An 18,055-nucleotide genomic window follows, 5' to 3' on the forward strand; every position below is an offset into this window, starting at 1 on the left:
TGCTGATTGTCCAATGTTCAGAATCATCCATACCACCTCCAATCACCCATCTCCAATAACCCTCCAACTGTCCAGTCAGTCTAATTTAGTGGAGAAACTATTAGAAGCAGTTGTTATTCACCAGACCAGACCGCCTCAAAATATTTTAAGGAGGTAGCCGAGACCTAACTTTTTTTTTTCTCTGATTTCAAAGGCAGGTGTAAAGTGCTGTGTTCAACTGGTCAAATTACTTGACATTAAGCAAAACACAATTTATTCAAACACTGTAGTTAAAATGCAACAAAAGAAAGAAAAAAACTTCGAATAACTCTATTGGAAAACTTAACAGAATAACATACAGTAACTATTACTAATTAACGTACAGGATAGTAATATCCCATAAGTACACCCTTTAGCAAAAAGGCAAACTCCACAAAACAGATTTTGTCTTGCATGCAATCCAGCAGCCTAGGAAGAGAACCCCCATCTTTTGGCTGTCATTGAGAAAGGGAAAACAGCTTCCACTTCTTCCAGCCCAAAACAGTAGTTGCTGAAATTAACTAAAAATCCTTGATCTGTGAGAGTTTGACCGCATGCAGTCAGGCTGCCTCTATTGTTCCAACTTTTAAAAGGAAGCCAAGGCCTAATAAACCTATTGTTTATTTTCTCATAGACTTTTCATGACCAGTCTCTCTCGCTCTCTCTCGCTCTCAGAGAAGTCAGGACAAAACATGCCTCTTAAAGCCATAGCATCATCATCATTCCGAGGGAAAGAATTAATCTGTATTTGGGGAGGCAGGGATTAATCAAGATCAGTCAGCATAATTCTGTTAAAGAGAAGTCATGACTTACCAACCTGATTTAATTTTTTCCACAGATAAAGTGGTTTGTAGATGAAGACCGTGCTTTTGATGTATTCTTCTTGGACTTCAGGGAGGCTTTTGATAAGGTCCCACATAAAAGACTGATTACAAATTTCAGAGCACATGGGATCCAAGGAATTTGGCAGTTTGGTTCCATAATTTGCTGAGTAGTAGGAAGTAGAGGGCGATGGTTGAGGGGTATTTTTCTGACTGATAGTCAGTGTCTAATGAAGTCCCATAGGGGTCACTGTTGGGGCCCTTGCTGTTTGTGCTTTCTAGAGATTATTTAGACTTGCATGTAGGTGTGTTGATCAGTAAGTTCGCTGATGACATGCAGATTGGTAAGGTGGTAAATACTGAGAAGGGTATAAACAGGCTGGTCAAAGGGTGTGATCAGTGGCAAATGGAATTCAATTCTGATAAATGAGGTGATGCACTTGGGCAGGACACACCAGGCAAGGGAATAGGTAGTAGGACCCTAGGAGCACCAAGAATCAGAGGGGCTTTAGTGTATATGTCCACCCATTCCTTAAGGTATAGGAGTAGGTGAAGAAAGTGGTTAAGAGAGCATATGCTATACTTGCATTTATTAGCGAAGACATACAGTTCAAGTACAGGGAGATTATGTTGGAACTGATTAAAACATTGGTTAGGTCACAGAGTATTGTACGCAGTTCTGAAATCCTGAAACATAGGAAGGATGTGATAACACTGAAAAGTGAGCAGCGAAGATTTACTTGGATGTTGTCTCGGCTGAAGAATTTTATTTGTGAAGAGTGATTAGACAGACTGAGTTGTTTTCCTTACAGCAGAGGTGGATGAGAGGGGATATGAATGAGATATTTAAAATTGAGGGGCTTAAATAGAGTAGACTGAAAAAAGCATTACCCTCAATGGAGGCATAGATTTTAAGGTAAAGTGCAGAAGGTTTAGAGCATGTGAGGGAAACTTTGTCACCCAGAAACATTTGGAAAATCATGATTTTCTGATGCAAAGTCAGCATGATTTCATGAAAGGGAAATTGTGTCTGACTAATTTATTCTAGTGCTTTGAAGAAGTCTCAACCAGACTGGCTCAAGGGGAGCCAGTAGATGTATTGTGTCTGGACTTTCAGAAGGTATTTGACAAGATTCCTCACAAAAGGTTAAGTCATAAGATCCGATGATGTTGGAGGTAGTGTATAGGTGTGGACAGGGAATTGCTTAATGGGCAGGAAACAGAGTGAGGGTGATGTTTTCTTTTTCAGGTTTGCGACCTGTGACCTGTGGAGTTCAAATGATCAGTATTGGGACTGCAGTTGTTTACAGTATATGTAAATGATTTGGAGGAAGGATGCGAATGTACTGTAGTGAAATTTGCAAACTACACAAAAATGGGTGGACTTGCAAGTTGAGAGGGTTACAGACAGAGAAATATGATGAATGAGTGAGCAGGAACTTGGCAAGTGCAGTTTAATGTAGGAAAGTGAGAAGTTTGGAAGGGACGATAACAGTATTATTTAAATGGAGAAAAACTGCAGAAAGCTGTACCACAAAAGAACTTGCGGTACTTGGTGCTCCAACCACAGAAAGCTAGGTGCATGCAATCAGGAAGGCTATTGGAATGTTGGCCCTTATTTCAAAGGATTTGGTTTATAACACGAGGGAAATTCTACTGCAACTGTACAAGGTGCTGCTGAGACCACATTTACTTGGCAGTGTTGGTCTCATTTAAGGAGGATTATCATTTCATTGGAGGCAGTTTAAAGAAGGTTCATTAGGACAATTCCCAGTATGGAGGGATGGTCTGATGAACATAGATTGAACAGGGTGGTACTCTATTTGTTGGAATAGAAGAATGAGGGATGATCTAATTGAAACATATATATATATAGGATTCATAAGGGGTGTGATGGTAAATGTTCAGAGGATGTTTCCCTTCATGGGTGAGTCAAGGACTAGAGGGCATAGTCTCAGAATTAAGGGTGCCAATTTAAGACTGAGATCAGGAAGAATTTCTTCTGAGTTGAGGGTGTTTGGAACTACTTGCCACAGAGAGCTTTGGGGAGAGAATCCTTGTCTATATTTAAGGCTGAGATAGATTTATCAAGGATTAAGGGAGAAGGCGGTAAAGTAGATGTAATGGATGTAAGGAATGTCAGAGCAGCTATTGAACAGTGGAATAGGTTCGAGGGACTGAATGACTCCTCCTGTTTCTAATTCTTATGATCTTAATGCTAGAGGATGGTGGGAATATTGAGCTCTCTACCTGTAAAGATGGTAGAGACAGAAACTAACTTAACAACACTTGAGAATTATTTAGATGAGCACTAATAACACCGAAGCAATACGATTGAATGGGCCAAGTGCTGGAAAATATTATTAGAATAGTTAAGTAGTTATTTTTGACTGGTGCATACTTGGTGGGTCGAAGGCCCTGTTTCCGTGCTGTAGAGCTCTGTGACACTGACCATCCAGGACAAAAGTTTAATTGACAATCCATCCACTACCAGCAATATTTATGCCATTCTTCACTACTATGTGGCAACAGTACTTACTATCTCAAATGTGCACCGCAATGACTCACCAAGGTTTGTTTGATGGAACCTTTCAAAAACAAGAGTGCCAGATGTGTGAGAACATTTTACAGGTTTCCCTTCAAGCCACAACCTGACTTTCATATGTACAGTATATTGTTGCTAGGTCAATATCCTTCCTGATAGGTGTCCCTACAATCCACTGACGGCAGTGGTTTCAAGAAGGCAGCACAGCACCAACTTCTCCAGGGCAGTTAGGAATGAAAATGAATACGGATCTACATCCTATGAACAAATATATGATGCATGGCACTGAAATGAGGGCAATGAGATGAGCAAGATGTGACTAATGTAATTAAGAGAAATGTTTTGATTGCTAGCCTGCTTGTTTACAGGAATGAATTGGTCATCTTAGCGAGTTGAGCTTGGCATGCAATTTATTTATTGTTTGGTAGTGATCTTTTCCTTACTGCTGGCAATATTGACTATTCTCTTCATGAAGCTGCTTTGTAATATGAACAAGTCTATTTCTCCAGTATGATCAAGACCAGAACTCTAAAGTTAGACAGAGCTTTCAGCTACCCTGGAATAGTTTACACACTGGTGTCAAAGGAATTTTGAAACCTTAATTGAATGTCTAAGGAACAGCTGCATGGACATCATGGACTCTATGTATCATTTTGATATGTTTTTGTATGTTATTTGTGTCTAATCTAGATTGATGTAGTCTTCTGTCGTCTCATTGCCTGTTTAACCGCCTGCAAGGTACAAGTCAGGAGTGTGATAGAATACTGCTCATCTCCCTGAATGAGTGCTGCTCCAGCAACACTGCAGAAGCTTGACATCATTCAGGATAAAACAGCCTGCTTAGTTAACGTGGTGCCAGACCTGCAAAAAATCACTCCCTTTTTACTGTCATGCGCAGTATCAGCAGTATGTATCATCTAAAAAATACACTGCAGAAATTCACAAAACTCCTTAAACAGCACCTTCCAAACCCATGACCACTCCTGTCTCAAAGGTCAAGGGCAGCAGATGAATGGGAGCATCACCAGCCGCAAGTTCCCCTCTAAGTCATTTACTTTTCCCACTTGCAAATACACTACTTTTTCTTCAGTTTTGCTCGGTCAAAATCCTTGAGCTTTCTCTCCCTGACAGCACTGTGGCTATCCCTTGCAGCACATGGACTGCAGCAATTCAAGAAGGCAGATCACCATCAGCATCTTGAGGGCAACAAAGGATGAGCAATAAATTTTGTCCCAGGTCTCTCAAAAGAATAGAAAAAGTTTTTACAGTATTGGATTTCCATGAAACATTGTCCAATGTAAAGAAAATTAGTTTCTAATTGCCTGATTTGCTTAATTGTGCAATAAATGTGTTGATTAGTATAAGCTGCTGAGTAATTTCTAGAAATAGTCTGTCTTTCTCCTTTCCCCGACACATTATTTTTTGGTGCCATTGCACGACTTCCAAAAGGAATATCTAATCTGTTAATGCACTCTGACTTCATGAGGTTTTCTCCAAACTGAACTGTTTCCAAACCTAATTGACATCTCCATGCCAATTTATGGCAGGATTTCCCCTACTTAAATTTGTAATAAAGTTTTTTGAAAAAATTGTATTTTTTGTTACTTTCAAAACAAATATTCACTACTTGAGTAAGACTTTTATAAAATTAATCATCTGATTAATGTTGACATTTTTTCACAATTCCTTGCCTTTATTAAATAACTGCCATAATTTGTGTTGGTACTTTAGATTCAAAGCAGCTGGGATTGGGATGTAATAGTCTTACAGTCAAAAGCAGTTTATGTTGAAACATTATTATTTCTTCAGAAATGGACATTTGACTTGTTTGCATAGTCAGTTATATTTATGGTATTACTCCATTCCTTGCATTTTGTGCTATCAAGTGAAAAATGTTCTTTCTTTTTGATTAAATTGCTTTATCAGGTTGTACTCCTTTCACTGAATTGAGCCACATTCAAATGGTTTATAGGTGGAAAGCAGCAAAAATTACCTGTTGAATTGCTGCTTTGCTCAACTAAAATTTTAACTACTTGTTTTTAAGTATAGTTTTGTTTGCAACAATTATAATCTAATGTTGAATTATGTTGCTTTCTAGCCTGAAGGGTCTCACTCTGCAGACCACCTGCAGAGCATTGAAGAAGAGGTCAGATCTGCAGCTTGCAGTCTGGTGTGTGAGTGGGCTCAGAAAGTATTAATCCGAAAATTTGATTCAGTGACTGATCTAGCTCGCTTCCTTGTTACCAGTCACTATATTGGCACAAAGTCAGTTGCTGCATTGTCAGTGATGGCAGGTGCAACTTCAGGTGAGTAATTGATTCATTGTAATGTTACCCAGCCTATCTCCATTTAACTTCTTCCTTAAAATTAATACTACTGTTTTATCTTATTTGGATAGGGTGGTTAAGTATGCAGTTTGCTGCAAAGATGCTTTTGATTTAATATTATTTAGGAAACTTGCATTTTGAAGGATTATGGAAAATGGATTTACTTCAGGTTTTGTGGTATTACCTGGTGTAATTTATTTAAAAGTTGTCATGGAAAGTTCATTGTAGACACCTAGAGATTTATTTTAAAGCTTCCTGAAAATTGCATGATTAGTGATAAGTATTTTGATGTAGATGCCCTGTTGAGTCTGATTTTGTTACTTGATTTAGTAGAAGGAAAGTTTGCTGAAAATAAGTTTGTGTCAAGCTGATCTCTCCTATTTGAAAAGAACATCTTATTGAGATCAAGGTGAAACCTATTAGTTCTTATTAAAAGAATAATTGAAGAAACATCTCAAGATTAATTTCTAAGCTGTAAGACTTGAACGACAACTATGCATGATTCGAGACTTGAGAGCATATGTCAATATAAGAGCAACTGTCTGTGGAACATTCTACATTTTATCCATTTCCTTTCACAGTTAGCTCTTACAGCAAAGGTTTTTATTTTCAGAAAGCCAACTTCCACAGAATTTCGTTCCTTTTTGTAAGGGACCACATTGTTTCCTTTTTGGTCCATTAACTGGAGTGGATGTTGGACTGCTATGCATCTGAAATACTAGGAGTTTTGCATCTGAGAATTTGTTACAAGATAGTGTTACTTCACAAGGCAGCAAGAGATACTTGGAGACAGAATAGCACAAAGGGTCTACGAGTTTAAGAAAAACTCCTTGAAGACAGTCCTCCAATTGTTTGAGCTGCAGTTTGTTCCAAATACAAAAGTACAGGGCAGTACTAGACATCCAGAGACTGCAAATTGAATAAGTCAATCTCCCTCACTTTCTCTGCCTGTCAGCCTTTCTCCCTGCCCCCCTCACACTCGCTCTCTTGCGTGCTCTCTTTGTCTCATATACACAGAGTGAAGAATCGCCGTTTCTTCATAGCCAATCAGTGGAAACTGTGGAATATAATCTAATCAACCCTGTGATTCAGACTTTTGATCTCTAGAATTTTGTTTTCCCTGTTTACCTTTTAAAAACCATAATGTATCGAATCATTGTCTTTTGTCTTAATTGTGAATTTGTGTGCGTACTTGGGCTTTCTGAAGAGACGTAGTTTTTAAGTTACATGATAATACGTTAGAAATCCTTTTGTCTACGATTTGTTAAATAAATTAATAAAAACAGAAGTTGCTGGAAAAGCCCAGCTGGTCTGGCAGCATCTGTGAATAGAAATCAAAGTTAACATTTTGAGTCTGGTGACCTCAAAATGGCTTTTGTCCTCTATAGCAGTTAGTCAAGCAAATTGATCCTCTTCATGATTTGAATAGGATTTTGTACAATTCGTGATGACTAGATGGCTGTTGTGTTGCAGCATAATAACATCTGTGACAGACAAATTAGGAAATAATTACATTTTGTGATGACTTGTGGAACTGTGGGGTACAATTACCGTCTCACACTTCCCAGTAAAGTTGCAACATATTTTCATTCTCGCCGATTACTTTGGAGATCAGACATCCTGGAAACCATAGGTGCATCAAATTGCATGTCTTGAAAATGTCATGTATTTCACTTGTCAACAACATCTAATTTTCCAAAAAGGACACTAAAGGAAACACACAACACACAATGGCAGTCATGCACCTGGTATTTGTACCTCCAGACTATCTCGCAATTGCAAATTGGAACTGAATAATCTCAAGACGTTCTATGGGAGAGAAGGGGCAAAAATCCATTTTTTTTGTTTCTCCTCAACTTGATAATATGCCTCCCTTCTAGATGATTACGCTTATGTCAATCTATAAACCAAGTTCTCTCAGCAACAGCAATTATCTTTTCATGTAGTTATAAAGCATTTCCTATATGGAGAACTGAGCTGGTAGAACTGGTTTCTAGTCTGGTTACTGTTTGTAATCTTAGAGATATTTCAGATAAACAGATTTTGATGTTTGTAGCGAAGAACTTTACTCATGACAATACATTCACACCTTCAAAAAGAATTAAGGAGACGCAAATGCTTCACTTAATAGATCTTTTAACATGTTCTAAAATCATCCTTCTCCTGGACTTTGTCACTACTTATTGTGAAAATTATTAGTGAATCATCAACTGCTTTAGTCTACATTAAGCACATGCTTGTCTATTTATAGTTTGACTTGTATATGTTCCATTTTGCCAACTTTTTTTTAAAAAACGGTGCTAGTATCCTTTCCTGCTGCTATTGAGGTTTTATTGCTTATGTGCAGTTTAAACTTATTTTGGCAAGAGCACTATATCTGGTTTGTATTTGATGTCTGATTCAAAAAGTGGCAATGTTCTATTCCTAGCATTGACATCCTTATTAAACATAAAAGGTTATTTCCTTGTATGTACAAAAATATTTTGAAGAATCAACAAACAACCCAACACTTTGTCAGTATGACTATGCACTCAAGAAACAACTAGTATGTGCAAACAGGCACTACACCAGTGTAGTTGAAAGTCTTGAGTAAAGGGGCTAATGTTAATTATGACAGTAGATGGTGAGCAAGTAGTGCTGCTCTCTGTTTATCCTGAGTAAGGACTTCAAAAAATGGACAGGTGGAGCATGCTGTAGGGATCAGTGGAACAATTATTTGTGCAATGTATTGCAGAAATAGAAATTTATATGACCCTATGACACACAAAGGAATAAATTGACTGGTAGAACTAGGGTCTTGTTTTCCACAATCAAAACATCAGGTTTCCACTTGTGTTCGAGCTGAAACAAAGAGAATAGCAGGCATAAAGTGAATGAAGTTATTTTTAAGAAACACATCTTCAATAACCTATAAATAATGCCAGAAATCTCACTTTAGAAGCTGCATATTTTAATGTTAGTGGTGCTGCTGATATTTAAATGACCTACAATGCATCTGATACTCATTCGTGTTTTTTCACAGGTAGTGTAATTTTCTTTCTTGCAGGAACAAAACAACCTTCTGCTTTTGTGCCCATGACTGAAAGCAATTCCTTTCAGCCACAGGTAAAGACTTTGCTTTCCCCATCAGTCGATGCCAAACAACAATTACAACGTAAAATTCAGCAGAATACACTGAAGAAACAACAGGAGCAGAAACTTCAGTCTCCACTACCAGGCGAGCAACAAGTAAAGAAACTAGAAGGTGCCACTGTTGGGCAAGTATCCAGCATCCCCAATGGAAGCCCTGCTCTTCTTTCTCCTCAACCTACTATTGGCATTGTGGTGGCAACTGTTCCCAGCCCTATCCAAGTAAGTTATTCATTGTTCAATATCAAAATCGAATACTCAAGAAATAGCAAGTCAAAGGTTATGAGAATTGTTAAAACTAAAGTTCATTATCTGACTGTGAATTGCTTGTTGACTTTCATTAGCCAAGCTATGTAATTTTTGCACATTGCACTTAATTGATTATTCTTGGTTATTTTGATGTAATATTGCACTTCAGTGGTTGTAAGCCTTAAACTGCCTTTAATCTGTCTTAATTTTCATACTTTATCTGCTAAACTAGGCAGTTCATATGAAGAATTGTCAGATTCAATAAAGCCTTTCCCTTCACAGAAATGAAACAAAACAAACCACATTATAGCCTTCCCCATGCCTTATGGAACACTATTATGTCAACAGTATCAAAACTGATTTTGATTACTGCTCATGTTATTCTGCTGTGTGCTCTCTCCTGAAGTTGGTATAATTATCTGCAAATCATTAGGGAATGAGTCCTATTGCACTTTTAAACCAATAAAATGTCCCAAGAAAGTTCACAGCAGTGTTGGCAAGCAAGATTGGACTCCAAACCAATACGCAATAAACATGATCTTTCCAAAGCCATAGGAAGTATACATTGTTAAATTACATTATGGCCTTTTAAGTCATAAGAATATATATTGAGTGCCTGATTTTAAAAAAAAAAAAATTTTGGAGCATAAATGAATTGCACAGATTATGTCTTCAGCTTGTGATCAGTTAACTGAGAGCAATCTGAATGATAGTGGTGTGCGAGAACTACTTTATTTGTTCAGGATTCATTTAGGCCTCAATTAAGGTTCTCATTTTTAATTGCATCCAGTCTGAATGTTTGGGAAAGGCAGCTTTAGACTCAGCTGTGATGCTTTTACTGGTCATGTCAGTGATGCTTGCTAACTTGTTCTGGTCGTTGTAACTTAGTTCATGAATATCAGCAGACCTACAATCACAGCACAGATGATCAATTTCAGGGAGAGGAGTAGAAAATTGTCAGAAGGTTGATAAACGTGCAAACATATTAGAATGATAAATCAAATTTGGGAAGTTAAATCTTGATTTACGTCAGATGTTTACAAATGAAGGACTGTATAATATAGCCTTGATTTCTGATTGATTCCCATTTAAAATTTGAGTTATTAAATATTAGCCTAACTTTAGTGCTAGTACACTTTTGAATCAGAAGGTTGTGGGTTCAAGTCCCACTCCATAGACTTGAATGTTATCTAAGCTGATGCTTCAGTCTGAAATACTGTCTTTTGCATGAGACATTAAATCGATGAATCAGCTGCCCTTCAGATGGTTATTCAAGATTCCATGGTACTGTTTAAAGATGAACTGTGAATGTCTTCCCAATTTGTTGGCCAATGGGTTTTTGATTGTCATCACTAAAATGGACTGTCTAGCTGTTGTCCTTTTAAGAGACATTTTGATGCACAAGTATCTCCAAAATACTTACTTGGATGAAATTTGCTTTACATGGCCTTAAATGGTATTGCATCAATGCAAGTATTTTGGTTTGGTACCAAACTCTATTAATGTTGTCACCAAATATAAACATTTAGCTTTATATCTTGAAATAGGGAAAAATCTAATGTATTTTTTTCATTGTAGCTCGTTTCTCTTCTAATTCCAAGATAGTTGATTCCTTATAAGTTTGCTAGTGAGGACAAAGAATATAGTGTTCTTGTTAAGAAATGACTTGGCACATCCAGTTCCCTAGTAGTAATAGTCATTGAGCACAGAAACCAACCCTTCAGTCCAACCAGTCCATGCTGACCTTAATTCCAACCTAAAGTAGTCCTATTTGCCCGTGCTTGGCCCATATCCCTCTAAATATTTCTTATTCATGTACTTATCCAAATGTCTTTTAAGCATTATACCGTACCTGCATCCACCACTTTCTTTGGAAGTTCATTCCACACACAAACCACACTGTTTTAAACAAACAAAATTGCCCCTCTCATCTCTTTTCAAATCTTTCTCCTCTCATTAAAAATATGCCCCCTCGTCCTGAAATCCCCCATGCTAGGGAAAAGACACCTGCCATTCATCACATATACACCTCCCATTATTTTATAAAACTCTTAAGGTCACCTCTCAACTACTTGCATTCAGGTGAAGAAAGGTCCCAGCCTTTTCCAGTCTCTCTTTATAGCTCAAACCCTCTTATCACCAGCAGCATCCTGGTAAATCTGTTATGAATCCTCTCCAGCTTAATATCATCCCTATAACAGAGATCAGAACTAGAATTTTTTTGCTGAAAATTAATTCTCCAGTGAATAAGATTGGTATTGATAACTTTGAATTTCCTTTTTAAGAAAAAACATATACTGAATTAGATAGATTTCATCTCTGGAAATAAAAATGGAATCTTTGTACCTTAGTTTATTTGGATTATTTACCCTATTCGTTAATACTTTACACATTAATGGAAAGTAGTATGTATCAAAACTGTTGGTATTAGTCTTCTGTTTACATTCGGTAAGGTACAAGCAAAACAACACCAGCTTCCAGCTGAGGCACTTGTAAATAGGTTTATATATAATTTTTATAGGTCTTCTGTGTTCAATTTTTCAGATGCAAAGAAGCAGGCAGATGATGACGTCACCGAGTCCATTAGGCTCATCAGATAGCAAGGTTCTTCCTTTGAATGTTCAAGTTGTTGCACAACACATGCAGTCAGTCAAACAGCAGCAGAAGACTGTCCAAAATGTGCCTGCCAGTCCACAGAATGATCGCTCAAGACCTCGTTATCATCAAATTTTGCCTAAACCAGCCTCAACCAGCACACTTACCCTTAATTCTCCAACTACAGTACTTTTGGCTGGAAGTCCAATTAAAAGTGTTGTTTGTGGAACGTCCCACGCAAGCCCACTGAATATGGTAAAGATGGCAGCAATATCTCTTCCTCCTAACACTGGCACATCTCCCAAACCTACATCATCAGCAAGTAATAATACTGGAACAACAGATAAATTGAAAACTCCAACATTGAGGGGTGGCTCAACTTCTTGTCTTCCTGCTGCAGGCACCAAAACAAGTTACGCTACAACCACACCTACTGCAGAGATAATTAAATCTGAACATGAATCAATATCAAGTGATGAAAAGCAGATTCAGTGCCACGAGAATTTAAGTCAGATGAAGGATCCTAAAAGAGCAGTTGGCTACTCATCTTGTGGGCAGAAAAATAATAGTGAAGCTATTGTGAAAGTGAAGCCATCAAATGGGAAAACAGCTAATGAGAAGACAGCAAAAGTCTGTAATGGTCAGAAAATTGAAGGAAGAAAGACCAAAAATGAAGGGAAATTTGTACATAATGATAATCTGACCATTTCAATAGCAGGAAATAACCAAAATGCTTTTTCTGTTTCCTCTACTTCAAATTTCACAAACACCAGCGTTTATGCAAAATCCATTACTGATACTGCCAGGTCTCATAAAGACAATGGGCTATGTCCAAAAAGTCCAAGAAAACGTTCTCCCTCAACTTCTGCATTTGAACCACAGGTGACTCCTGTGAAGAAAGCTCTACTTGTAGAACACACTGTAACTAGTGTAGAACATCAGAAGACCTGCCATGGCACTATAGTAATGACATCTCCAAAACCAACTGCAGCTTTACCAGTAAAAAGCGAGAATGCAACAGCAGTGGTTCAGGCACCTGGCAAAGTTACTGTTAAACTGAATGCAACAGGAATAACCCGTATATTAGCAAATCCTTCATCTAATATTCAAGTAGTGACCTTAGATTATCCACAGACTACTGCAGAACAAACAAATACCTTTAAAGAAAACAAAACAACGGACTTAGAAATGGGTTCAACCAGTTTGCATGGAATCACCAGTACAAAGCCGACCACCAATCATACTGACATGCAGCATATCAAAAAGGATCACCAGTGTTTTGGGACTGCAGAAGGACCGCAAGTTTTAAATGCTAATGTCACTGGGAATTCAGGGACCATTGATTATCAGGTATCAAAGTGGGAGCCAGGACAACATAATGGGTTGGATCAACAGTCTTATGATCAGCAAATGCAGAATCAGAACCAGCTACAAAGTTCTACATCAATTCAATTACAAGACCTAAATCAAGCAACGCTATCAAACCAGTTACCTCTGCAGGATAACTTGATGGAGCTTGCACCTTCAGGTTCACAAAACAATGAAAACTACTTTCAGTTTGATGACGATCTTACACAGGACAGTATTGTAGAAGAATTAGTATTATTTGAAGAGCAAATGTCTATGAATGTTGGTTATGGAACTGGTTTGGGAATATCTACTCATTCCACAACAGGTCAAAGTACGATATTGTCATCTCATCAAGCTGGACAATTCTATCATCCAATCCATAGCAGTGGCACTCCAACCCCAACTCCTACACCTACACCAACACCAACTCCTACACCTAATCCAACACCTACGTCAGAGATGATTGGCTCTCAAAGTTGTTCAAGTCCAAATTCCAGAATGGCTCAAACAACGCCTGTAGATAGTGCGCTTGGCAGCAGTAGGCATACACCAATTGGCACTCCTCATTCAAATTGTAGCAGCAGTGTGCCTCCTAGCCCTGTTGAATGCAGAAATCCTTTTGCTTTTACTCCCATAAGCTCCAGTATGGCATACCAAGATGCCAGTGTTATTTCTAGCAGTCCTGTTAAACCAATGCAGAGGCCCATGGCCACTCACCCAGACAAGACAAAAATTGAATGGATGAATAATGGATACAACACTGGAGTAAGCAACTCTGCAGTTTCTAACAATGGTGTTGGTATTCTTCCCAGTTATCAGGAGCTGGCTGAGGACCACTTTAGAAAGCCACATGCCTTTGCAGTTCCTGGACAAACAATGCAGCCATATCACCATAATGCCATGCAGTTACAGTCCAGGCATCATGATGCTCAGTTGGGTCGTTTGACTCCAGTTTCACCTGTAGCACACCAGGCAGTGTCAGTGGCTAATGGCAATAAGCAGGAGGGATTTGCAGTTCCAGCACCACTTGATAACAAAGGAATGCATTCATTAATCAGTAATTTTAGGTGTCGCAGTGTCAGTCCTGCTGTTCATCGTCAGCGTAATCTTAGTGGAAGTACTTTAACTCCTGTGATTAACTTGCCAAGAACAAGTTTGGCATCTTTTGGAAGCCCAGTAACACCTGAAGTTCATAATACATTTGCTAACAGTCTTTCGGACAACAGTGCCAACAGTATGGCTCAACGAAGCCAGTCTGTCCCTTTGTCTGTTATGATGCAGACTCCTTTCCCATCTTACCAGAAGCAAGCCAACACTAAGAAAATTACAAATGTGTTGTTAAGCAAACTTGATTCAGACAGTGATGATGCAGTCAGAGGTCTAGGAATAAACAATCTACCCTCCAATTATACAGCAAGGATGAATCTTACTCAGATATTGGAGACAACATCTAATTGTGGTAGTGCCAACCAGCAACCAATGATTAGTTCAAGCACTTCTGTCTTTGAATTCCAGAAGCCTAGTTACCTCATAAAACACACCAATAATGATCAGTTGGGTTATATTTCTGAGGATAACCAAGCACAAACAGAAGCTAGGGAGCAATCATTGGATTTCACCAGTACAGTCAAAGACTTTCTGGCTGAAGACAGCCTACAACCAAACCAGCAAATGGTTGGTCAAGTAACATCAGATCTCAATGTTGCCTCTGATTTCTCCAGTGATCTCAGGTTGTCCACGGAGTTTTCAGGCAGTATAAATGATTTGAGCACTTTAGACACAAATCTGCTGTTTGACCCAAGTAAACAACAGGGACAAGATGTTGATACTACACTGGAGGACTTGAATGATGATGCAGTGTTCCAGCAAATCTGTAATGAGTCCATGAATTCCATGCAGTCTTCAGGTTTTGACTGGATGGAAAGTAAAGATCATCCTGCGGTTGAAATGTTAGGTTAAATCAAAGAGTACTGTTAAACATATAGCACACACTTACTTTTTTGACACATTCTATTTGACCTAATAGATGTGCCTGCCTTAAGAGAAACATTCTTTCCTTAAAAACAAAATGGTGTTACAGAAGAAAACCAACTACTTTTATAAACTTGGCATTGAATAATCTCGTGTCCATAATTTTATTTTAGGTGCCAGTAACTGACATCTTCCTGTATGTATGTTATCTCATTGTGCAAATATAAGCTAGTCTGTCTCAGGTGGATTGCTCTTGTAAAACGTAAATGCAGTTAGTCTTTTTAAGATCAGTGGTGAGATTTCAATCCTATTCAGTTTAGTTTATCTTGTGTACAGAAACATTTTAACTCCTTGCCCTTCTGACTTTAATATTCACTATATAATTTTGTTGAAGATAAGTTCTGTCCAATATTAAAAAAAACTAGTCATAGTGTGAAATGTAGCTACTGTTATCCTGCACATTACATTAATCCATTTGGTTTGCAATGTGTTTTCTACTGAATTTTCAATAACTCTTGAAAGAAGTTGTTTATATATGGATATTAAAGTCTCCTTTTGTTGTTTTTGTTCTCTGCTTAATTTTACTCAATGGTGGCATCTGGAACATAACATGTACAAGAAGTTCTGCAACGACAAGAAAGGAAACATAGGACACATTCTTCATTCATGAGATCACTCAAACAGCTAAAGCTAATCACAAAATTCGAGTTGATGGAGATACTGACTTTAATGGACAAAACATTAGTGAGAAGTCATTGGGAATCTGCAGTAAGAGTGGAGATATGTCTATCTTTTGGCATTTTGAGTTATATGACAGTTAAGTCAGATACATTTCTTCAGTTGTCAGCAATGTCGGATTATCTTTTAACATGGAATATACAAACCCTTAAATTTGAAATTTAGATATGACAGCATATGCATTGTGTTTTATCCCTTTTTGATGTTCCTTTAGAGTCATTAACTTGTTCTTGCTTGCTACATTCCTCTGCAGTATTAAACTCATTTATATTAAATAGATAAGCAACTCTGTTGAAATCGTGCATACAGGAATTGAACACAAACTCATTAACAAGTGCACTAAAAATAATGCATTAAACTCATTGCTGAGAGTCTAAAATACACAATGAGAGACCTCTTAAAAATATAACATGTATTTCTTTGTTGTAAAAAAAATATGCTGGATTAAGTATTTTAAACAGAAGGCTGTCACCTGGAAAATTATTTTCATCATGTGCCCAAAAGAAAGAGAAAATGTATCAAAATACCTGAATGTTAAAACCTTCAAAAGAGAAGAAAACTAGAAGTTGCACGTATTTTTCTATTGCAGAACATACTCCTAAAAGGATGAAATCATATTTTCCTGAACAGTATCTCGCACACAGCAGGAAATGAGTTAAAACATCTGACAGTAGAATATTGTTGAATGAACTCAAAAGAAACTCACTATATTCAAAAAGGAATTGGTTTTAATTAGTCTCTGGTATAATTTTATCGACATTTTCTCCCTCTTGAGGGTATATCTAATCAAAATCCACAAGTTTTCCTGATTGTGCTTCAGATAAATATTAAATAGAATATGATCCTGAAATATGTTTTACAATGTAAGTAGAGATTAGAAGAATTTTGATCTGAGTAGAAGCAATATAGAAATAGATTGAGCATGTTGACAATAAATACAATGCAGACATGTTGAATTGAATGCCATTTTTCTGTGTTGTGGGTTTTGCCTAATTCAGTGTTAAGCTTGGAATGCCCCATTAAAAACAATAGTGCAAAGATAATCCATAATAGCTTTTAAAAGAGAAAAGGATAAATTATTGAACAAGAATTACTAAGAAGTGAAGAATGTTAGGGAAATGATGCTAAGTAGATAACACATTTTCAGAGAGATTAGTTGGGCACAAAGCACCAAATGTTCTCAGATGAAATAAATGTTTTTTGCTTTTATGGTTGGCTACATCTCTGAAGTAGATGGTGGGAAGTTGAATAGGCTTCTGAATGAAGTGTTTTTGCTGGATGTAGCTGTGTATATTTCAAAATTTTTTTTCTTTAACTGGGATTGGTTAAAAGCATAAATAACTAATTTGAATCTTAAATCTTTTGAATTGTAAAGTTCTACATCACATTGCATTAATCCATGGAGCATTCACTGGAACTTCTAAATTTTTGGAAAGAGGATTGAGTTTGACTGCCCCTCACAGTTGAACAGCCATCTTAATCCAAACTTTCACCTGGAGAATATCAATTTACTTAAGATAACCTGAGCGCTTCATAAAGCATGAAATCGTAACCAGATACGAAGTCACTTTAAGAAATAGGACGGTGATTTGATTGGAAAATCAGAATGATGAAGAAAAAACTAATGCTATGACAAAGTCCATAATAAATTTATGTAATTTGATCCCAGTAACAATTTGTCTAATGTATATTTCCCAATATATAGATTATCGATCATCTGAATCAATAGCAAAGCACTTTAAACAAATGATTGGCAAACTGTAAAAGAATTTTTAAACGACACTGATAGAAGTTTTATTTCCAAATATTAAGCCTCTAAATATTCCATGAAAAATTGGAAATGTGAAAAAAGAATCACAGTTGCCAGAACTCTAGTTTCAATAAATTAAATATTTTACGTGTTTAATAATATGGCCACCTTGATAGGTTTATGTCAAATATCTGTATAAATTTTAATGATCCCAAGTAATTAGCAGTTCCACAAAATTCACAATTTAGCAGTTGTGCTAGGACTCGATGAACACTTGGAATTGTAATGTTTCCCAAACCTTTCTGTTGCAATTTATAAAAATTGATTTTATTTGAATTTTATTAATTCTGCCAGTTTGCACAGTGCTGCCATACTTAATCCATTTCCCAAAAATGTAGTCTGTTATAGAGAACTCTGACTACCTAATGTGTGTACTATGGTTATGAAAAACCTAAATTCCATTTTAGTTCTGACTAAATATATGAAGCATAACTAAAATAAGAATTTGGAAATTTATCAATTTAACAATTCTACACAAACTGAAATTTTGATTACAGGATTG

The 18,055-nt window shown here is 37.1% G+C and overlaps 1 protein-coding gene across 1 annotated transcript in view; it reads left to right on the top strand.

Annotated features, from left to right (window-relative positions):
• Positions 1-17,516, top strand: part of rfx7a (regulatory factor X7a) — an 85,666-nt gene extending 68,150 nt beyond the window's left edge. The window contains exons 7-9 of the mRNA XM_060852996.1: positions 5,483-5,690; positions 8,758-9,062; positions 11,634-17,516. Of these exons, the coding sequence (XP_060708979.1) occupies positions 5,483-5,690; positions 8,758-9,062; positions 11,634-14,993 (3,873 nt within the window). The 3' untranslated portion in view covers positions 14,994-17,516. The remainder of the gene's footprint in view (positions 1-5,482; positions 5,691-8,757; positions 9,063-11,633) is intronic.
• Positions 17,517-18,055: the final 539 nt, after the last annotated feature.

The sequence above is a fragment of the Hemiscyllium ocellatum genome, chromosome 39 (assembly GCF_020745735.1).
Source record: "Hemiscyllium ocellatum isolate sHemOce1 chromosome 39, sHemOce1.pat.X.cur, whole genome shotgun sequence".
Taxonomy (NCBI): Eukaryota; Metazoa; Chordata; class Chondrichthyes; order Orectolobiformes; family Hemiscylliidae; genus Hemiscyllium; species Hemiscyllium ocellatum.